Source organism: Amphibalanus amphitrite, unplaced genomic scaffold (assembly GCF_019059575.1).
Source record: "Amphibalanus amphitrite isolate SeventyFive unplaced genomic scaffold, NRLGWU_Aamphi_draft 000367F_arrow, whole genome shotgun sequence".
NCBI lineage: Eukaryota > Metazoa > Arthropoda > Thecostraca > Balanomorpha > Balanidae > Amphibalanus > Amphibalanus amphitrite.
Genome location: NW_024881861.1, coordinates 173,921 through 197,033, shown reverse-complemented (window position 1 = coordinate 197,033; position 23,113 = coordinate 173,921). Strand labels below are relative to the sequence as shown.

At 46.6% G+C, this 23,113-nt stretch overlaps 1 protein-coding gene across 1 annotated transcript; it reads right to left on the bottom strand.

Annotated features, from left to right (window-relative positions):
• Nucleotides 1–90: 90 nt before the first annotated feature.
• On the bottom strand, nt 91–21,211 carry LOC122389657 (tiggy-winkle hedgehog protein-like). The gene is made up of 9 exons (XM_043381873.1): nt 20,991–21,211; nt 19,596–19,721; nt 10,903–10,967; nt 10,636–10,747; nt 8,225–8,302; nt 7,779–7,944; nt 7,450–7,559; nt 2,929–3,096; nt 91–2,190 (listed from the first exon to the last, which is right to left on the bottom strand). The coding sequence occupies exons 2-9, from the start codon at nt 19,699–19,701 to the stop codon at nt 2,030–2,032; spliced, it is 966 nt and encodes a 321-aa protein (XP_043237808.1). The 5' UTR covers nt 19,702–19,721; nt 20,991–21,211; the 3' UTR covers nt 91–2,029.
• Between the last annotated feature and the right edge of the window lie 1,902 nt (nt 21,212–23,113).

Genomic DNA, 23,113 nt, shown 5'->3' with positions numbered 1-23,113 from the left:
GATAGCGGAGTCCAGAGTTTCAAGTTCATCATTTTTATCAGCCGCTATGGAATAGGAAGGAACTAAGGAGCTAGCAACCAAAAGAAGATAAGAGATGTGTTGCCCGTATATTTGAAAACGCCAAATACGCCACAAACAATATAATCTGCTGGTCTTGTCTTGTAAGAGAGCAAATATGCAGCACCTAACGACTGTAGTCGATACCTATCAGACGATCACAGGAACTGTAGTGTTCAAAATGCACAATGAAAACTGGTTTCAATCAAAGACTTCTCGTCTTACCGAATGCCACGAGTAAAATATGTAACCTTTTCTGTCGCACTCTAATGGGCCACTTTAAAACTAGCGAGTACGCATAACTATGTCTAAGAGGCGCCACTCATCGAGAATATATCACACATCTGATATGTTTAACTGTACTATAGCGACAGCATGGCTATGAGAGACTGTAGCATGCTACAGTTCGCTGGCCCAGAGACCGCTAACGTTAGCTGATATGCTCGAAATGATATGTCGCGTTTCACACACAACACGAGAGTCAGCCCGCACTCTAGCGCACTCGGCTGGCACGGGCTGACGCTTTCTGACACTGTCCTTCGAGACCTTACACAGCTCGCAGCTCGCGACGCAGACAATCCTTCACGAATCTCTTCATCGCCGGGGTCGGGAGCGTGAAACAGAATCGACGAATCTACGAGAGATCGTTCCAGACTTGTGTTGAAAAGTCTGCTATTGACTGTTAGTCTATTTTAGTGTTGCTATATTCGTCGATACAGTTCCAGGCATCCGAGCTCCGTTTTCAGTGGGTGTGGGCGTTGCTGTTGCGTGGCAGCCAGGTGTACCGACCAACTCTGTTCATTAGCGCTGTAGCGCTAGCTGCGAGGGACCGACAGTTACGAGGGGGTCGGCAGGTCACAGAATTCAACTCGCGTGACGCCGTCACTCCGAAAAATGGTTAACAAATCTGAACGGCAGCGTTAACGGGACCAACTCCGCCTATTGATCACAAACGAAACTTAGCTTCTATAAATTAGCTTAACGGCTCCAAACTTAGCAAGCTGCAAGCGGTTTGAGCCTCGCCACACCTTTGGTTGTTGATGACTCCCCGGGAGTCGAGAGCCACCCGATGGGTAGTTGTGGCGGCGATATCGTCGGAGACAGGTCGGCCCGGTCGGACGCCCATTGTCGGGTCGTCCGGAGACGTGACCCGGTCAGGGTCAGGCAGAGGTCACGCCTCGGTTCAGGGGGACGGGCCGGCCCGCCGCCACTGCTGCGCTCTGCCCGGGGAGGATCCACAACAACGACAGACGCCGGTCGGCTGAACGACGAGGATCACCAAACTCGGACGTCACGGAGAACCGGCCTCTCTCCGACCGTCTGGCGGAATGGGCAGACGGCGGCGGCCGCTCAACTTGAGCCGGATATTGGGCCGCGTTTACGACAGTTTGGCCATTGGTGGTGATCTGCTGGCATCGTCGACAGCCTCGGCCGAGCCGGCCGGCGTCCGGCCAGATGGGCGCGCTCAGGGGTCAGAAGTCAGCCAGAGGTCACCGGCCGGCCGGGAGGGGCGCGGCAGGGTCACAGTGGGGCTTGACCCCGCCGCCAGCCCCCGGCCGGCCGGCCGACAAACGCTCATTGGGTGACACTAGGGACCAATCGGTGTGCAGCAAGATGCCCTGGACGTTCGCTATCTTCATTTGGTTTGGGGCTCGTTTGGGTATTCACGTGACTTTTGTCATTCATTTGACTTCCTCTGAGGAAGTACGCCCGTCCCTTCTGACATAGTGTTTCTCAAACTGAGTCCAGACTCCGCCAATTTAAATGTTTTAGCATAATTTGCACACCGTCCATGGCATCTTCCAGCACACCACTGGCTCCAACTAACTGAAATTTAACCAAAAACAAGCCTCACAGCACAGAGAGCCAGGTGACACTAGATCAACTAAGTTGCGGCCGGGTCGGGTTGGTTCTTGTCGGATCTAACCAGCCGCGAGGGTCCTCTCACCCCGGCGGTGTTCCCTGATCGCCTCTACTGACTGGTGGCGGCGAGGGACGACATCAGCGGCAGGTGGATGACGCCGGCGTCATTGTCTGTCAGCTGGATGACGGTGTCGTCCGGCGCGGCGCGGTTCTTGGAGCCGGGCTCGGGGAAGAGCCAGCGACCCAGCTCCTTCAGCTGTTCCACAGCAGCTGCAGACACGCACACGCACGGGGAGAGGCCGGTCAGCGAGTTACTCAGCGATGGGCAAGTGAAAAGTTAGAGATTAGCAATAATTTCATACGGAGCAGTGGTGTGAACGTCGCACAAGCGTAACAGGCAGCGCGAGAAGTTTTCACGTCTTTTAATGATATGCAGTTTACTGTTAACTGATTGGTATTTTCGAGTAAAATATGCTTTGCTACACTTTATGGTACCTAAGTGTATAATGGCGTTGGTATCTATATGTAACCTAAATTACATTTTAACTATTCAAGATCTTAATTAACACAGACAGGCAACACTCAAAAAATAAAGTGAACCAAACTAATGGCACTAAAAGATCTCGCTATGGAGAACCTTAAGACATTCAGCTACAAAACAATAAAACGCTTAGGCCAAAATGTTGTTCCCTCAGTGAAATATATAAATGCTATAAATAGAAATAAAGCTCCTGAAACATAAAGCTTGACAAACTCAGTTTACAAAACTTCTAGTCGACACTGCAGTTACGAACATTACTTTTTATTTTCATAATCTAACTCACCGGGCTGAGGTTCGGCTTAAGCCACATAAACACAAGCTAACTGCTTCAAACTACCCGTATAAACATCTATGCAAAAAATGCAATTTATAAAAAGGAAAAGTCCTTTCACTGCTAAACATCGGTAAAATACCAATTATACAACAGTCAGGCACACGTCAAACAAGACGTGAGCCGGCCGCCCTACCTCTGGGTCCGTCGGCCTCCCTCTCCTCCTCCCCCTCGAACAGCCAGGGGAACCAGCGAACCGGTGTGGTCAGCAGGTGGGCCCAGTCGTGGTCGAACGAGGCGTAACACGAGGCCAGCACGCCGTCCACAACAATCGTCCCCTCAGCGGTCAGCGGCACGAACGCTCCTGTGATCGTGGGGCGATAGGGGTCACAAAATTTGCTTTAAAAATATATCATAGCATAGACCTCTGTACAATCTTTGTAGTCTGTAAACAGAGGCCTGTGGTTATAGGATGACGACGTTCCGCTACATTTAAGCGCTTGCTGATAGCTGCGGCTAGCACAATTTCCCACGATCAGCGCAGCTGCCGAGTGTCAATAGAAGTCATACTGTGCCGCAGTACATTGGGATATTGCGGTACAGTCTACCTATCGAATTGAAACAGACATTCCGTTGAAAAGCAGACATACATGATCAATAAACGTGCTCAGTGTTTGTGTGTGTGGAAAAGAGAGAGAGAGAGAGAGAGAGAGAGAGAGAGAGAGAGAGAGAGAGAGAGAGAGAGAGAGAGAGAGAGAGAGAGAGAGAGAGAGAGAGATAAAGAGGGAGGGAGGGAGGGATATATCTTCTGCTGGGCATATGCCACTTACAAACAATTTTTGTTCCTTAAATATGGATATTAAATTAAATGAACAATGGAAAAAGTGTAAAAGTTACCTACAGTTAGGCCGTGAACACGCTTTTCAGAGGCATGGCGATATAAAACGTTCTAGACCCAACAATGTTGGCAAAAGGTCGGATCCACTAGTGTCTTGTAAGTGGGCACTAGGCATTTCCTTGAAATGAATGCAATTATGCCTAGGTGCGTACCACATGCTACACATACCACAAGCCCACTCAAACCCACTCCACTCAAAGCCTGGAAAACGTCAGCAGGAAGCGTTAACTCCCCTGTTCCCACTAGGCAGGCCCCAAGACTCCATGACAGATCTACTTTCCTAAAGAATGCATCAAGGGTCGCACGGTCTCGTTTTATTTTTTGCTGCAATGGTTTTTTACAGCTCTGCCGTCGCTGCCAATAAAAGCTAATAGGACACTCGCTAATAGGATGCTATCCAGCCGGGTGACTGGGCATCAGACAGCACTCGCTTGATTGTCAGCTCAGTAGCTTCTGCTCGGCTGCTTTTTGCCACCAGTTTCTGGTATCCCCACTGCAGGGTGGCCGCGGCACGTAAATAATTTACCGCCGAGAAGTGCCAGGTGGTAGCATTCCTTTGCAGTAATCATTTTCCATCGTCAGGTGCTCCAGGAGCCCGCTCTCCCAGGCAATACCGACTGCAACCGCCCCGCGCCAAATAATCATATCCGGGCCGATCAATTCTATCACCCGATCTCGTCCAATCTGAGCCGGAAAGGAGGCTCGACACGCAGACCAGCCAGCGGCGCACGAGGCACAGGCTGCAGCGGGGGCGGCTAAGTACCCAAGAGACGCATTCGTCCTATTCACCGTGGCGTCTGCAGGCGTACTCACAATGTCTCGGATTCACAGTACTCGTAATCTCAACAGGCGCACCCTGAGGGACTTGCCCTCAGGGTACAGTCGCAGAGCGTTGTATCGACCATCACACCACCGGCTGTCGCCACCGTCATCACGTTGCGTTTGCCGCTTCATCACCACTGGCACTCAATGCGGCGCGCGGGTCACTGACTGACCGAGTAGACGTTAGATGTGCTCTAAATAGACGCAAACAATGGCCTACTCGAGAGGTCCTGGGATGAATACGCCGGGACGTAAAGACGGCTTCAACTTAGATGGATGCGTAGCAACGGGTCTATACATGGTTAAAATTACCATTATTTGGAGCATTCACGAACACAACCGCCAAGGATGTCAAGATAACTATGAATTATTCTTACTAAGAGGCACTCCTTCGTTTCTGCTTTGAAGTGAGATCAAAAGAAAAGCCGCCGGTGCAGGCTTATCAAACGAGAGCATTGAGACTACAACCAGAAAGAGGCTGCGACATTTTTTTTATAGAAAATGAAACCCAAAACGATGTCATTTTGCCAATATGCTACAAACGCCCATCCTAAGCGCCATAATTTTCATCCCTTTGCACTACCTAAATAATTAAGAAGAAGCCAGAAGCATGTGAACAAGAAACTTGAATGCTTAAGCTGGATATAGGTAAAGGAGCATTCATTTTCATGCCCTCACATTGCTGGCACAGAAGGGCTAAATACGTACTGCACTGAGCGGTTTCCCAGAACGAATAAAACACTTCGCCCTTCACTAACACCTTACTAACTTCCCTGCCTTCAATAGAAGGCTACACCCAAGAACTATTTTGCCTGCAGTGACCAGCGGCTTGTCAACTTCATGGCCCGGGTCGCCTGGACATCTAGCCTTTGGCGGCATGCGAACCACAGGCCAATCAGGTGCGAGTGGAGGTCCGGGTGTTACCGCGGTAGGGTCAGGAAAAGACACGAGAGGGCACTCAGGGTGGGCCGAGTAAGGACTATTTTTGGTAGGCAAGTAAATGCGCATGGGAATATCGTCATAACTCATATGTAGGGGAAGCCGGGGGAAGCCCGGGCGCGGGGGAAGCCCGGCCACCCCGTTTCCGGCTAAATTATTCACAATAAGATGCTCAACTGTTTGTCCTTTCAGCGTGGCAGCTAAGGTAACGCCAGCAAAAAAGTTAAGGCTGACAAAAATTGCATATTGTTAAAGTTATAGCGCAAAAATGATATTTTAAGGGTTTTTAGCTAAAAAGTGAGATATCTTGCACTGTTAATGTTATACCATACAGTACGAATATTTATACGAATGTTATGTAAGGACCGTTTAAGTGTTTGTAGTGAGGGGTGACGAGGCAGGCTGGCTTAAGTATGACATTTTTTCGAATATCGATGTTCTAAAATAAAAATTAGCACATTGGGGTAACCCCGGGCGAGTGGCCAAGCTTACCCCCAACCGAGAGCAATGCCACTAAACCACTGTTTTCCATGAGATAATAGGTACTGAGCAGGTTTGGTTTACACCTAGATCAATGATGAATTTCGACAATAAACATGTTATCATAGACAAAGCCAGTCATGTCACTTAAGGTCAACTAGGGTCAAACTACGTTTTTGCAGATAACGCGACAGACAATGAAGCTAGAGCTTCAAAAATGGTGTCGTTGTGTTCTTCTTCATCAGCCGAGTCGAATGATATGCAATATGATGCATTAAGATAAAAAGAAAAATAAATTTTAAGGAATTTTGAAATACACATTTTTTGTCAATTTTGCATCAGGATTTTCATCGACCTGTACTGTATATGCAGTAGACGCTAGCTAAAATACCAGTAGTAACATAAACTCTAAGATGTCCAGAGCTAATCAGTACCTTAATATTTCACTTTCCGTTAATATTTGGAAAACACATAATGGTTTCATCAACTCGTTGTAAAGCGCTGGGGAGGTGGCCGGCGTTACCCCTATGCCGGGCTTACCCCAGAAAAATCAACACTTTTTTAAAACTCGATTTTCTCAACCTTATACTTATTCCACGAAACCGAATTTTTGGGAAAACACGGCCAATGAACTTAGCTAGCTAGCAGGATATCAACATTTTATACAGCACGTATGGTATGTAATAAAAATGAAAAAGAGCTTACTATGCCGGGCTTCCCCCGGCTTCCCCTATACGAATGACTGGCTACTCCACATGGTCATTGTGGAACGAAAGCTTGCAATTAAAAGCAGAGGAGCAAGATTGAAACCTCGGTATTTAAGGCATTATTCTCATGTTAGCAGATTCATATGTCCTCCACAATCCCTGTCTCCTCCAGTCGCTCGCCATATCTATCTCCGTTACAGCTTGCAGCGTCCTCGCGGACCGTGTGCATTGCGGCACAGCATCCGCCAGGCGCTGTAGGCTAGCGTCATCTATCGAGCGGAGCAGTTACTATTACTGGTCCCCGCTCCGAGACAGAATAATAAATGCGCGACAGTCAGCTATGTTGTTCGGTTCATCGCTCTTTAGTCTGCAAGAAACCCGTTTGGGCTTGGTATTAATGTACGATTTAGCCCACCACGACTTGCAATAGCATGGTGAGAAGGCCAATATGTCGCGCTTGCATGGCACAACGACCATCCCATGGAAATATTTATGGCACAGCCTGTCATGGTTTATCGCACATTGCACTTTAAATGTTTTAGATATGAGGGAAGGAAACAGGCTGCCATAGCTAAGCGATGCAATGCCACCGTTTGGTGTACTATAATATTGAGGAGAATACCGCGCTACGAAACATAAGAAATATCGTTCAGCATTTCTGTGCTGAGTGCCGTGGAAAGGCTTTGTATTTTGCAAAATATTACAGGCGGGGTGACATTGATTTGTAAGCTGGAGAAGTGGAACGAGTGTTTGGCTTTTGAAGCCTCGATAAAACACAAACAAATGTATGTGAGCCGTTTAGGACACATGGCGCCCGGTGAATACCAGTCTGCGATAAATCCACGTTGGTGTATTAATATTCTGTACTCACCAGTGTCGACCAGAGGACGTACGTCGGTCACCGGCGACCAGGATGACTCTGAGTCGGAGTCAGAGTCGGCCACCTTCAGCAGGTCTCCGGGACAGATGTCCGAGGCAAAACTGTGGCGACACAGTAAATAGCAGTAATTAGTAATTACGAGCAGGTCACAGCACAGTAGTGCCCTGCTCATATTCCACCCTTTTTCTCGTCTAGTACATATATCTGCAATAAAAATTTACTCACTGCATCCGATTGTCCCGCCCCTGTATTCACCTGTTAATAGGCCCAATGCTCATTGGCCACCAGCCCAAACGCCATGGCACTTTGCTCACACTTACCGGGAGACGAGCTCCTGTTGCTCGTTGACGAGTAGCACGTGGTTGGGAGACAGCCGGATCCGGTTACCCGTCTCTGTGGTCACCTCCAGGTACTGGGTGGTGTCGTTAGAGCGTTTGTCCAGCCAGGTCACCACCGGACTGAAGGTGAGCTCTCCAGAGCGGCTCGCTGAAAAAAGGCGAACAGACGGTCATGACAATCTGTTGATGATTGGGTTCCTTTAGGTGACTGTGCCAAGGATTAATGTGCCAAAGAAGAAGATGGTGAAAATCCAATATTGGTGTAAAGTTAATGCAATATCAATAAGATAATGAAATGCGCAGAATTCTTATTATTGAAAAGGAGTAAATTCATGGTGCGTGTCGATGCTTCAGGGTACATCAATACTTCATCCTTAATGCGATAATGTCATACTGACATGAGGTTGAGGGTGATTCTTAGTCCTTACCTGCGAGCACCCTATCGTTGACCCGAAGGTTCGTCATCGGAGTGACCTCGCCCGATTCCTTCAGCACTGTAGCGCTCCCTGCAAGAGACCACAATGTATCCGCATTATTTATGTATAAGCCTTTGCATGAAACGAATGTAACGTTCGATTTCAAATAAGCAGAGCTGTTTTTTTAGCAATGTTTTCTTCAAAAGAAAAATAACATTCGAAAAAAACTTTAAGGAGCGTTACATCATCTTCATCGCAGTTATCAGTAATATCCTAAATTAGTCACAGTTCAAGCCTAAATTGATATCACAAGGATATACTGCCTTCAGAACATTCAACTGATGACTTCCAAGGAGCCCTATTTTTATAAACGCACAGCTCACAACGCTGACGAATTTAAATAAGCAGAGATCAAACGTCGGAGAGCGTAATTTATGCTGTGAAGCGGCTGCCGACAGCTCCACAAGATGCTGTTCTTGATCTGTTACTGGGCGCCCCGTGAATACAAATGAGAGGGTGATTATCCTGCCAGATTTTCGAGAAGAGCTTTCCGAGGATAGCAAAACTAACTATTGACGAGTACGGTTTGACGATTAAAGGAGGCTACATATAGGATAATGTCTGGGAGATAAATATAAAAGGGTAGATAGCAAACGTTCATCTTATATTCTGTTCACCGGACTTATATAGATTACAATCCATTGGGGATCAAGAAAGCATTTTTTTACCCTCCCATAGCATACATGGGTCTCAATAAAAATGACTGCTATATGATTTTTTTCTTTTTTCTTCTGCCTGCTGCTAGACTTCGAGATATCTTGAGGCACTCCATCAAAAGTCGGATATTACCATCCTATCAAAACACAAATTAAAAAGTAACAACGACGTGATTGCATTAGAAACGAGCGCCGGTGCATGAATATCTCATCAAGCCGGGCTACTTATGCGTAATTGGATTGCTGCAGCGGCTGGGCGAACAGTCGGACTGCGTGCCAGAAGCAGCCGTGGCCACCGGGCCGAGTTGGTGCGGTCATAATATTACATCCCCCTCAATGGTTGAGAAAGGATAAGCTAGTTACGAGAGAAAATACGCTACACTGCACTTGCAATTTTCGCATCATTTGATAGTATTTGCTAATGAGCATCTTAGTTTTTGCAGACATCACATCTTCCCTATATCATTTTCTCATTGACCTTTTAAAAATAATTTCCAGTTTTTATAGATCGCAAATAATTGGATTGAATATTAGAAATCAGTTACATAAAGATGGCGGATAATTATGACAGCAGCCACTTTGTTTGACCTTAATAGCAATCACTCAACAGGCATGGCAACATTATAAATTGATCGCCATCCATCACGCCGTGGTCAGCGTGGGATGACGGCGGCGGATTGCGGGGGCGGCCACTCTGGCCACCTGTGGTCACCTTAGCGGCCGCCGTCGGCGCCGTGCCACCCCGAGATGGGCTCTGCACCGCTCTGGCGCGGGCCGCCGCGTGGCGCGTTTGTCTGTATTGATCAGAACAGGGCGCCGTGCAGGCCGAGCGGTCGGCCGCGCTGCTGGCGGCACGGCGCGCGGAGGTCAGACCGCCACCCCGGCACGGCGCGGCGCCCCGTGCTAATAAAGTTGATCCGGAGGTCCACGCAACGACACAAAGCCGGACAAGGCGGGCATGGGACAGGGCGGGACCGGGCGGCCATGAGTGATCGAGGGCAGGTCGGAAAAGGTTGCTCTGCAGGCTGACTGATCACCCGACACCAGTCGCAGAGGGCACGGCACTCGAGGGAGCGCTCCGGAAAATGAAACGCTGTGAGCGCCAGAAATGGACGGTGGGGAAAATGTTGGCATTTAACGCGATGGAATCATAGCGGAGCAGTGGCAAACTCATTAGGGTGCTGCAGAAAGCGCCGGGAAATCGCAGGAAATTGCGCACAATTCACAGCAAAGTGTGTAAGATTATAATCACCTGTTGTGGACAGACCTCTCACAAGATATATAGCATGATGGACTTAATTTTGAGGTCCTCAGGCGCGCGTACTGGGGCTCATAATTATAAACAAAACAGCAAACCATACACGACAGCATTTGCTATTATTTTGTTGCGTAGCATCCTTATCAAACAAAGAGTAAACTATAGCTTCGCGGTTCCACATGGACTTCGTCTGCATAGCCGTAAGCACCCAGCCTGCTCCATAAATAATACATGTGCGGAGGCTCCAGCCCGTAATATGCAATCTTATTATACCTACTGCCTCGGGGGCTGTCCCTGCGTCACAGCCCGGCAATAGCTGCCACAAATACGTCCTATATAAACCCGCATACGACCGCCGTTATTCGTGAGCTGCGAGTGGTAGGCCGCCCCAGCTTTCCACAAAGCTGGCGAAGCTTGCGGCTGATGGAGCTTTCTAGAAGGGGACTCACCTGGGAAACAGCTGCCGCGTTTGCCGCAAGTGCCACAGAACTCGCCCTTCATACGCTTGCTGTAGTAGAGACACTTGCCCTGGGCGTAACAGTTGCCCGCTGCCTTCCTGACCTGGTAATGGGGAAAATAGCCAGCGTTACCTTCTGGAACTGCGTGCAGAGTTAGTACGGTGAGAGGTCAAGATAGCACTGGGACTTTGAATTTTTAGAGCTTCCGATAGTATATAAAAATTTGCAGAAATAGCATTTGTCTGGTTTCGTACTTACCCTTATCATTCGTTCAGGATCTCTAAAGTAGTTGTCCTCGTCAAGATAGGCGCTCGGCGGCAAATCTGGAAATGAGGGAAACGTAATTCAATAGTCAATACAAACCTGCCACGTACGTTTCTTTTTAGGGTATGGATAATGGATAAGTCATAAGTGAGGGTAAGGCACAACTCTTTATCTCTTTGAAAATATGATGTTTTGTTCTTATTCTTTGATGCTTGAGTTAAAAGGTGCCTAGCCTTTAATTGATTGATAACCTACTAATCTTTTGGCGAACTCAAAGCTTCACGAAATTTGGTTCGTTAGTTCATTTGGTTCTAAAGTTCAAAGCCGATCACGATTATAAAGTTAACCCTCGCCGGCACAGGGGGGGGGGGGGTTGATGCAACCCCCCTAAGGTTTTTCGCGAATAACTCGCGTAAAACGCGGCCGATCGCGACGAAACTTTCAGTACCCTTGCATTGATCAATTTTACACCTACCCTGAAAATTTCATGACCCTGACCCAAATGACCTTTGACCTGTGACCTCTTTTCCGAGACCATGTTTGGCTGGAATCGCGATTCGGCGTATGTCGGCTCGCATTAGCCGCGCGTTTGCAAGCTTTTCGTGGTTTCAAACGTTCAAACATGTGATTTGATGTTGCTCCCATACATTAGGATGGGTGTCAAGGTCACCTGAAGGTCAGGTCAGGTCATTGACCTTTGGTGACCTCGGGTGACCTCGGTTCACTTTTTCGAGTTTTACATGTTTCTAGGCTAGTTTTTGGAGCTGAATTTGAATTTAGCAACCATTTAAACATTTACGAAGTAGTTTTGGTGCCTTCGTAACATGTTACGAAGCTGTCAGCGGCGGTTGACACGTATTACGAATACCCGTCACAACCCCTACCGGTTGACCTGACCTGACCTGACCCGACCTCGTCTAAATGCTTCAAGACATCATCTCTGATCAAAACTAACACGATATTCGTGATCAGCACCCCGGAAAACCGCATAACAGCCGCACTTTACGACTTTCTAACAGGTTCCGATTTTGATATAAGAATAACCAGTAACCTCATAATATAAATCTGAAATAGGAGCCAAAAAGTTATATTTAAGATTATCGAATATTTCGCTCCTGGAGCTTCGTCAGCGATAATTACAGAAAAAAAAATTCTGTTTATTTTTTTAAATTTTTTTTTGTTTATTTTTTTCTGTAAAATTTAAAAAAAAATTCTGTAATTATCGCTGACGAAGCTCCAGGAGCGAAATATTCGATAATCTTAAATATAACTTTTTGGCTCCTATTTCAGATTTATATTATGAGGTTACTGGTTATTCTTATATCAATTTTATTCATCATGAGCCTCAAGCAGAGTTTCAGCTTTCTAAGAAGGTTCCGATTTTCCCGGTTTTCGGGTCATTGACCTGACCTGGAAGGTCACCCGATGACCTAGGACCTTAAAATTGGGTATCATCGGCTTCGTCTCGTGACGGGCAACACGCTCGTTTTTCCGCGAAGCTCTAGCTCGATCAGGGGCCAAACGCGAGGGGGGGGGTCGTACCAACCCCCCTCCCTTGTGCCGTCGAAGGACGCAAAATGGCCTGTGCCAGCGAGGGTTAATTTAAACGAAAAGGGTTTTGTATGTATTAAATACATAAATTGCAAGTCATACATTACATTTTTTCATATATCTGTGTAACACGAATACTGTTTTATATCTAAGTTCATATTATGGTTAACCTGATTGATATGATCTGATTCATACTCATGTTATGGTTCACCAACGACCATCTCCATGTAATGGGCGATAAAAAGAAGATGATAAAAGTTAGGGCAGAAGCATGGATTGTTATATCAGGCAGAAGTATTATCCTTGTATTTCAGCATTGGGTATATTGAAAAATAGCTTGTTATTGCTGCTGTAAAATAAACATATTTTATTATCTATCTAATACCTAGAGGAACTAGCGGCTAAGCAACAAGCGGCCCTGTCACAATACACGACATATGATTAGAACTGGCTCATATTTTCTAAGCTTGTGTGCATCCCTGCGGCATAGCAGCTGTTTATGAGTGACCTTTTTACGACACGCTGCTCTTATATGCATGAGCTTTGATAGTGTGCTGTATGACCTCCAGAACTCAATCAACGCTGGCTGGCCATCTACTGTCAAAAACTTGTTCTACCCAATCATTTCCATAGCTGTACTCGTATGTTGCGAGGTCGGCGGCAGCGCCTTTGAAGATGCCGACAGCCAAAGTGCCTCTACGTACGGCGGGCGATGGTTGATTGATCAGTGAAGAATTATAGTTCATCTGTCATGTTCCATTTCACATTAATACATACTTTACGGTGCGTTCACTGGAGATTAACCGTGCGTTAATTCGAAGGTAGCCGTGCACCAATTTAAATTGGTGCACGCTCGTGCAGTGATGACTTTCTCGACTGAAGTTTTTCGGAAGGGTCATTGACTTTATTCTAAGATTTCCCAAAAAGGGCCCTTTTTAGTGGCATGGACTAGGTTCAATTTTAATTTAAATTCGCACCGTTAAGCATGTATTAATTAGTTTAACACATGGTTTCCGTGCATAAATGGCTTTAACGCACTCGTGGATGGAATGGAGCACTTGTGCGTTAATGCACTCGTTTCACTCGTGCATTAACACACTCGTGCTCCAATCCATCCACGTCGTGCGTTAAAACCATTTACACACGGGAAACCATGTGTTAATATATATTGATCGACCACCCAGGAAATACAGAGCATTGTAGGAAACCTAGGTCTGTCACCAAATGGCTCATAGATGTGCGCTTTTGTAATGTTTGCAAACAACATGATGTTCATGTGTGTATACATGGAAGGGAAAGGTTGTATGTATCTTGTATAATGTGTATGTTCTGTGGTGCACATTAACTTGAGCGACCCTAATCCTCGTCATAATAATCCTCCACGCGACGCTCGTTAACACGGGTCAGGTTTCTACGACGTTCATCCAGCGCTCTAACACCATAATCGCCGTCGTCGTCGGCCCGACGGCCCGGGTTTTCCCGCCGCGGCGGCCGGTCCCGGACGCCCTGTCACAGCACCACTCTACCTGTGTCGTCGCCGACGCTCGTTATGGATCAGTGTCGCGCCGGTCGACTGATAAAGCTGCCGACGACGACGACAAACGGAAGTCGTTAACGGCACTGGCGAGTGGCGGCCGCACGCGGGGGGGGGGGGGGGGTCTCAGGTCGGCCGGGGTCGCGGGGAAGTCGTGGAGAGGGGATGGACTAGATGAAAGACAATGTGATGATGCAAGATACAAGGTAGGCAGTGCGTGAGGGAATCGCAGGTCATAAGATGTATTTAGAGATGGGTCACACCTCACCATTATTGTAGCTGAGGCATGATCTATTATAACTGGACCTGCTATACCTAACACAAATCCGTTGACTCAAACTGTTGATGCGGTGACCCAGACCAGCTCAAATGGCATTGACCCGACTTAGTTTAGAATCAGCTTGAGCCGCTTAAAGGTAGTGTGCCACCTTTGAATGATTTCCCATTTTATTTTTCCTAGGATAAGAAGCTTCTGTTTTTACCTAATATCGCAAAAAAAAAATCAAAAATGGGCCTAAAATAGTGCTTTTTTCGCCTAAAAGTTTATCGGTTTTTCGATATGTATAACAACTGTAGTGGGCTCACCTGCAAACAGGCGTCGGCAACAATCACGAATGCGGCGCACATGTGACAATAAGCAAAGGTCATTATAGAGTTACGACGTACGGGAATGAGTTATCAGCTGTCTAATCGTAGACAACACAATGTCGAATTTAAACTGTAAGCCTGTATTGGTATTGTTTCTTTAAAGGTAGTGTGCCAGCTTTCTTGGACCATATGGAGTTAATGACCCGGATAAGGAGAACCGGATTTTTAGAACTTATCCATACCTTCAAAACTTATGGAAACGTCTTAAATTCTTCACATTTTGAGTACCCCAGTGCGAAATTCGCCCCGACGGGTTGTCGGTCGTACCCCAACCACATTTCACACCACTATGAACAATAAATGCACACACTAAAATCGCTATTACCGATAGGCTCATCCAATCAAGTTTCGATAAACCCGTTCATCATCATCTCCTGCGGTTTCGAACACGCCAGTTAGGTGGCTTCTGATGCTCGTCGAGGTCGGAATTTCCAAATACGCGTGGTGCGTCGGGCCGCGCGCTCTGACTTCGGCCAAGAAAAATGCGTCAGCTGATCATTGTCATTTCTGCCACTTGCGTGTGGTGTAATGGGGTCATAACTTAAGAAACGGCTGCTTCATATCAATTATTTTACATAAAATCATATTTCAAACCACAAATTAATGTTCGACAGCCAAATTTAAGAAACAATACCAATACAGGCTTACAGTTTAAGGCTCGAATTTGTGTTGTCTACGATTAGACAGCTGATAACTCATTCCCGTACGTCGTATGGTCGTAACACTATAATGACCTTTGCTTATTGTCACAAGTGCGCCGCATTCGCGATTGTTGCCCGACGCCTGTTTGCAGGTGAGCCCACTACAGTTGTTATACATATCTAAAAACCGATAAACTTTTAGGCGAAAAAGGCACTATTCCAGGCCCATTTTTGATTTTTTTTTTGCGATATTAGGTAAAAACAGAAGCTTCTTATCCTAGGAAAAATAAAACGGGAAATCTTTCAAAGGTGGCACACTACCTTTAATATGGGTGTCGAACATTAATTTATGGTTGGAAATATTATTTTATGTAAAATAATTGATATGAAACAGCCGTCTCTAAAGTTATGACCCCATCTCACCACATGAAAGTGGCAGAAATGACAATGGTCAGCTGACGCATTTTTCTTGGCCGAAGTCAGAGCACGCGGCCCGACGCACCACCACCGCGCCCAAAGCCAGGGCCCCGGTAACGTGAGGTAGCCGAGTCGGGGCAGCGTGCGCTGACCCAAGCCGGGGCCGCGGCTTTGGGCGCGGTCTACCGCATCCCCGCGGGCAGCCCCGGGCTATCACATGACACCGGGAGGACGCGCGGCCCCGGCTTGGGTCAGCGCACGCTGCCCCGACTCGGCTACCTCACGTTACCGGGGCCCTGGCTTTGGGCGCGGTCTACCGCACCACCTAACAGGCGTGTTCGAAACCGCAGGAGATGCTGATGAACGGGTTTATCGAAACTTGATAGGATGAGCCTATCGGTAATAGCGATTTCAGTGTGTGCATTTATTGTTCATAGTGGTGTAAAATGTGGTTGGGGTACGACCGACAACCCGTCGGGGCGAATTTCGCACTGGGGTACTCAAAATTTGAAGAATTTAAGACGTTTCCATTAGTTTTGAAGGTATGGATAAGTTCTAAAAATCCGGTTCTCCTTATCTGGGCCATTAACTCCATACGGTCCAGGAAAGCTGGCACACTACCTTTAACCCGCGCCCCACTGGGGGGGCTATTTATAGCCCCCCCCTCCCGTTTTTCTGCAATAACTTCCAAACCGCTTGACGGATCGACGCCAAACTTTCAGTACCTTCGGCTGCATCAATTTGACACCTTGTGTCAAAATTTGAACTTCGTACCTACCATAGGTCGGCCGGAAATGACGTCAGAGTGACGTCATGTTCGTCCGATTTCGACGCAAAACATTGAACCACGGCAATCGCTCCCAAGAGCTTAGTTTTTAAGCTAGATCCAATTTCTTTGCATGAAAGGACTCAGAATTGACCGCGCTATCATACTGCTATCTCGGATTTTCAAAATTGTGAAAATTTCGAAAATTGTATATAATAATATTCAAAATTTATATTTTTATATTTTTTTCAAAAAGTTTTTGACTTTTCGAAAAAAACCGGAATATTTGTGACAGAATGCATGATTATGACTAACTCTAGCAAGTTTTAGCTAAATATCTTCAAAAATGGCCAAGTTATACGCATTATTGCAAAAAATTCACAATTATTAATTTTTCAAATCAATTTTTCAGTACGTATTTGACATCGTACACCAATATAAATGGCACCATCGTGTTCCTGAGTTCAAACTGCATCCAATAGACACCTTTTTTGTTGAAAAATTTTAACTTCAAAATTTGACCTTTTTTGACCTGAAAGTGACCTGACCTAAGCTAAATTCGACTCAAAATGACCTCGAATGACACAGACGACATCAAATTCGAAATATATGGCCTAAATGGACCATAAAACATGTGTCACGTGACCGACGCATGATATAATATTTTCGTGACCTGTGATGACCTGACCCTGACCTGAAAATCAAAGTACAAGTTTGGTACCCTCAAGGTATCTAGAGCATCTGTTCACGAGTGTGGAAACCAAAAATGAGCCTGATCTGACTTGTAAGACGGCGGCCAGAGCCCAAAATGTGAACAAGCAAAAATGCTAATAATTTTTACTTTGACCTGACCTGTGACGTCATCGGTGACCTCGAGGTCAATGAAATTAGGTTTCGCTCGACAGTTTTTCCGGGGCTATCAGACGCCGTTTGAATTTTGACGATCGGCCCAGTAGTTTCGGAGTTAGGAGGGGGGGCTATGAATAGCCCCCCCCCCCCCCAGTAGGGCGTGTTATACACAGACCCCAGTGGGGCGCGGGTTAAGCATAGCCATCGCACACGGCTTGATTACTGAGCATTTCTGACTTTCGCTTAGGGGGCGTTCCACGACAAATCGACAAATAAAAAATTAAATTTGCACCCTCATATTTTATTCTTGGCTGAAAACTGGTGTAAGGGGTTGTGATGGGCGGGGAAGCCAGCTGTGGCAAGGATTTTTTTCTTCGAACAACGGTTTCCGAGATATAGCCTCGGGCAATTCCTGGAGTTCGCGCTGCAGCCCTATGTTTGGCGGCCTATAACTCAGAAACTATTGGTTTTTTACGATAAAAACTTTATATGGTTCAACACACAATCAACCAAAAAACATTTTGGCTATCTCGGATTTTCAATTTTTGAAAATTTTGATCGCGTGACCTTTTGTCCTATTTTTCGAAGAGTGACCTTGATATTTTCCCCACTGAAAGTTCCAATTTTGTCTGATGACGATTAAAGCCTTATCAATTGTCATTCATATGCGATAATGAAAAAAGTGGTTATCGCCCTGCGTTGACCTCAGGTTAGGTCATTTTTATGACCTGTCCATTATTACGAGCGGGAGCGACAGCGAGATCTCGAGAATAAAGCAAGATAGCGACAAGCGATAAACGGTAAAGGATACACACGGATAAGGTCTATAATTTTTACTCAGGTCATTTTCAGGTCAGGTCAAAGATGACGTCACAGGAGCTAAAAGGAAGTCAAAATAGCGGCACTATACATGTATATGAAGTTTTTCTCGAATAACTTTCAAGGCATCCCAGCTAGGAACAAACTAATAGCACCATCGTGATCCTCTCGTCGATCCGCATCGAAACATATGTATGTTGACCTCGAAAGGTCGAAAGGTCAAAAGTTGACCTTAGGTCATGTGATATAAGTTCAACTTTTGACCTTTCGACCTTTCGAGGTCAACATACATATGTTTCGATGCGGATCGACGAGAGGATCACGATAGTGCTATTAGTTTGTTCCTAGCTGGGATGCCTTGAAAGTTATTCGAGAAAAAACTTCATATATATGTATAGTGCCGCTATTTTGACTTCCTTTTAGCTCCTGTGACGTCATCTTTGACCTGACCTGAAAATGACCTCAGTAAAAATTATAGACCTTATCCGTGTGTACCCTTTACCGTTTACCGCTTGTCGCTATCTTGCTTTATTCTCGAGATCTCGCTGTCGCTCCCGCTCGTAATAATGGACAGGTCATAAAAATGACCTGACCTGAGGTCAACGCAGGGCGATAACCACTTTTTTCATTATCGAAAATGAATGACAATTGATAAGGCTTTAATCGTCATCAGACAAAATTGGAACTTTCAGTGGGGAAAATATCAAGGTCACTCTTCGAAAAATAGGACAAAAGGTCACGTGATCAAAATTTTCAAAAATTGAAAATCCGAGATAGCCAAAATGTTTGTTGGTTGATTGTGTGTTGAACCATATAAAGTTTTTATCGTAAAAAAACAATAGTTTCTGAGTTATAGGCCGCCAAACATAGTGCTGCAGCGCGAACTCCAGGAATTGCCCGAGGCTATATCTCGGAAACCGTTGTTCGAAGAAAAAAATCCTTGCCACAGCTGGCTTCCCCGCCCATCACAACCCATTAGACCAATTTTAAGCAAAAAATAAAATATGAGGGTGCAGGGCACTTGTCGATTTGTCGTGGAACGCCCCTTAGGTCGGTCAGTCCAGCTCTCAGCTCAGTAATCTATCGTTCATCTAGTTGAAACATTTAACCGGCATAACATTGCCCTCATTAGAAATAATATAGGGTATAAATTAATATTTCAATTTACAAACCCCTGAGATCAAAGCCAGCAATAAGCGCGGCTTGTTGAACTTATCCTGGCTAATGCCACCATCTCGCATTTTATTTTCCGATCTAATTTCATATGTGAGCTAAATGATAAATATATCCACAGATGCCGTACCCAGACTATTGTCGTTAGCCTGACCCATTTCAATGCTAACTAGCGAAAAGATGTCACCGCAGTGTCGTCGCTTGTCGAGTCTGCTTCATAGGAAGTCTATCCTAATTTGCAAGCTGACTAATGACTATCCATTCACAGCAAACTTTATTCTGTACTTACCGTCCAGTGGCTGGATGTCATTGAGCAGTTGGTAGCGAAACTCGGCACCAATGACACTGCAGATCAGCGAGCAGCCCAGGCCCACAGCAACCAGAGCGCGGAGCATGACGAGAGATGGTGGCGCACCTGGAAATGAAACAACAACATTGACTTCAGGAATTTCACTCTGTCTCTACTCTCTAGTATTTCGGAAGTCATCAATATGCTGTCAACGTCTTACAACCAATGATATCCCATCAGGAATTAAATGACCTTAACTGTGATAACTGATAACTAAAATAAATAATTATGGTAGATCTTCGCGCTACGTTATAGGCACGTAAAAATAGAATATGTTTTTCACATCAGTAGCGTAGCGGGCCAGCGCGCGGCGATGCGCGGAGAGTCTAAAAAGCGGACGCAAGCGTTGATGCTGTGCCGCAACGCATCTCTGTGATGCGGTACCTACAGCATATCCTCCCAGTGAACCGGCGCCATGATGCGGCATGGTCTTATTGTAATGTGATCGTATTTTGCATTTACTCTGCACGCAGGCAGGTGCTGTGACTGTGAAATTCGTTTTCCGTTCAAAATAAATCATATCACTTCAGTTTTAAGATGGTGAGGCGCGAGCCATGACAAACTAAAATGTGCATGGGTAATGGGCGACCGTCGTAGTGCATGTTTGTCAAAGAAGAACACGTCAACTAGTTAAAAAAAAAATGTCGCGTTCCGCTTTTCTACTTACTTCATACATACTTACACAGCATTACAGCAAACACCTATTCTCTTTTCCCTATGAATTATCGTAGAAAATAAAAATGAGGACACTACGAAATATATAGGAAATGAAAGCATTCTGCTTTTGCGTATTTCAGCCGAAAGAGCGCGTTTTCAAGTTTCATAAGAACCATCTCAAATAACAGGCACCTTTTCACCCAACTGAAAGAGTCGAGAGCTTTATTCTATCAGTCCTCACCATTTGATTTTTCATAGAAGCGTAAAGGTTCAAGTACAAATGCAGCGGTTCTGTCAATCATGCCTCTACCTCATTAAAAAACATTCACATAAAATAATCCCGGCTAGAATGCAAAAGGAAACGAAAATTATGCTTGATATGTCCTAAACGTTTTTGCGAGAAAGAATCACAAGAGAGATACAAAAAATCACAAGTCATCTGGAAACGGATTATTTATAAGGGTACAATTTCATACATAAAATAATCTCGGCAAAAACGCAAAAGCCAAAAGCAAGCGTTATTTAACACAAAAATAAATAAAAGTTAATTCTTTGAGCATCTTCTTACCGTCTAAAATGCAAAATGATTACTGTAGCCTACATGGTTGGTATTCATCCAATCACACTTGACCAGACTTCTTGTGCTATCCGCCCGATAGCACAGCAACAGATGCCTACCTTTGGGTGCAGAGGCGGATGTAATGTTCTCCGCTCGGTTCTGCTGGAGCTCTCCTCTCAGCGCGGCAGAGGTTCTCCTCTCGGCTCGGCTGGTCGGAGTGGCCTGCTGGCCGGCTCGGTCGGCCGCCTCTTCCGACAGCGGCGCGGCTTCCAGCGACCGAGCTCGCCGCAGACTGCCGTCCGTCCGCCGCCCGGCCACCCGTATTGACGCTGCCGCCCCGCCTCACGGATCTGCCGCCGGTGACGTCACATGTCAACGGTGTGTGACGTCACACCGGGCCGTGCAACTGGTGCCGCGGCACGCAGACGGCTCTCCGGCGGCCGGGGACAATTAGCCTCCGGCGATAGCTGAGGTCAGCGGGCCCGACGGCTGATTGAAACGGTTCGACCACATTGACGGCAAGAAGTGACAATGGCGACCCGTGGGGAAACGTAGGCGGCTGAGAAATAACGGCAACGTCAAAATAATGCTGAAACTAGACTGGAGAAAGAAATAATTGGTAAAATGTTATTTGTTTAATGTCTGGGCTACATGACGAAGTGGCTATGTCTCTGATAATGGCGGGGAATGAGCTCCTAAACGACAAGCAATTGCCGCATAAGGGCCTGTTTCTGGTAAGACAAGCAAGAACGCAACATCAAAGACTACGGTCAATAGGGTAAGGTGCCTAATTAGCGACCCTTTCCGATTTGCGACCTACCTCCTTACAGAAAAACTGGCAGGAGAAAAGGGGGTAATGTCGGCCGGTGGAATCGCCGACTTACTTGGTTCGGTGTGCCGATGCGTCCCCAAAGCCGGTCTCGAGCACTCTCTGTATTTGATAATTCACGCACGCTTTTATACAGGATCTTGCACGCACAGCGCGATCATATAAGGAGCGTCATGCGGCAAGCGCATAAGCTTATTCGAGGAACGACGCGGAAACCTCTGCAGAACCGGTCAGTCGTTGAATTAATAACCCGGATCTGCAGCGGGCCGCACGCACCTGAACAAGGCCATACGCGCTTGTAGCAATAGTCCTTTGAGCAAAGCCTTGCGACATTACCTCCCCTCCCCCATGAGCCGACAATAGGAGGCGTCAGAACAACACACGACCGAGTGAAGAAGTAGACGTCCCGAGCTGGTGGGTGACTTGCTCGCAGCGCGGAGATGTGTAGGTCCTCCGGATCTTGATGTCCGAGGTCCCGACCCATGACAGAGCCGCGCTGATGAGATCACCGTCAGTGGACAGTGACAGAAGGCGCGGCCGGCTGGAGCGGGCGGTGCTGTCGACTGCTGGCGGCCAGTGATTGTGGTGGCAACTGGCTGTAGTCGACAGCGACGCCGGTGGTAGAGGGGACCTCTGGATGGTGTGCGAGCAGAAGTCGACGGGGACGTCTCGAGTCGATGCACTGGTACCGGACCATGGTTGTGTGGCGATTGTACTTGTAGGGCGATTTTGACCGCACTCGGGTAATGTGGTCCCGAGAATGCACGCCGGATAATCGCCATGGAGTCAGGTACCAGTGGCGGTGTGGTTGACTCGGCTGGTACTCGACGTCCCGGCTGCCGGCCGGGCCCTTGGCCAGGCAGCGGAGACGTGAAGATCGGTCAGCCGTGTGTATTTGACAGTCCATTGTGGCCCATGAGGAGTGAGTCGGCATGCAGCAACAGGCGATGCGAGTATGGTCGGCTGTCTGCAACATACAAAATCTTTCATCAATGGCACATACGTACACAAGACAAACGAACAGACATATACAAGCCTTAAAAACTATACATGATTTTTTTTTTATGACGATCTGGCTGAAGTGGATGCAAGTAGGTATGCATATGAAACATGTGGGGCAACACATCAAGATAGTTGCCGCCAGACCGCCATGACATTAGCCGTAAGTACATGGTGATACAACCGAAAATGAAGGTCTTGACGAGCAGCCGGAGAAATGATATAGCCAAGATGTATGTATAGGGGCTATCGACGGCATAGATTGATTACCATCGAAAAGATGAAGATAGCGGCGATAATAGCGAAGAACCAGTAGAGCCCCTGCTGTAGTGTAGTTCCCAATGAAGAAGTGGTCGAAAGAAAAGAATCAAAGAGACCACTGGAGTGAATGACAGCTGTGGACTGGGCGACCGT

Coding starts and splice junctions, on each gene's coding strand:
- LOC122389657 (XM_043381873.1), bottom strand. CDS start 19,701: ATGCTCCGCGCTCTGGTTGCTGTGGGCCTGGGCTGCTCGCTGATCTGC. Junction 7,560..7,778: donor CAACAGGAGCTCGTCTCCCG/GTAAGTGTGAGC, acceptor GTGTCGCCACAG/TTTTGCCTCGGACATCTGTC. Junction 3,097..7,449: donor ACGTCCTCTGGTCGACACTG/GTGAGTACAGAA, acceptor CCACGATCACAG/GAGCGTTCGTGCCGCTGACC.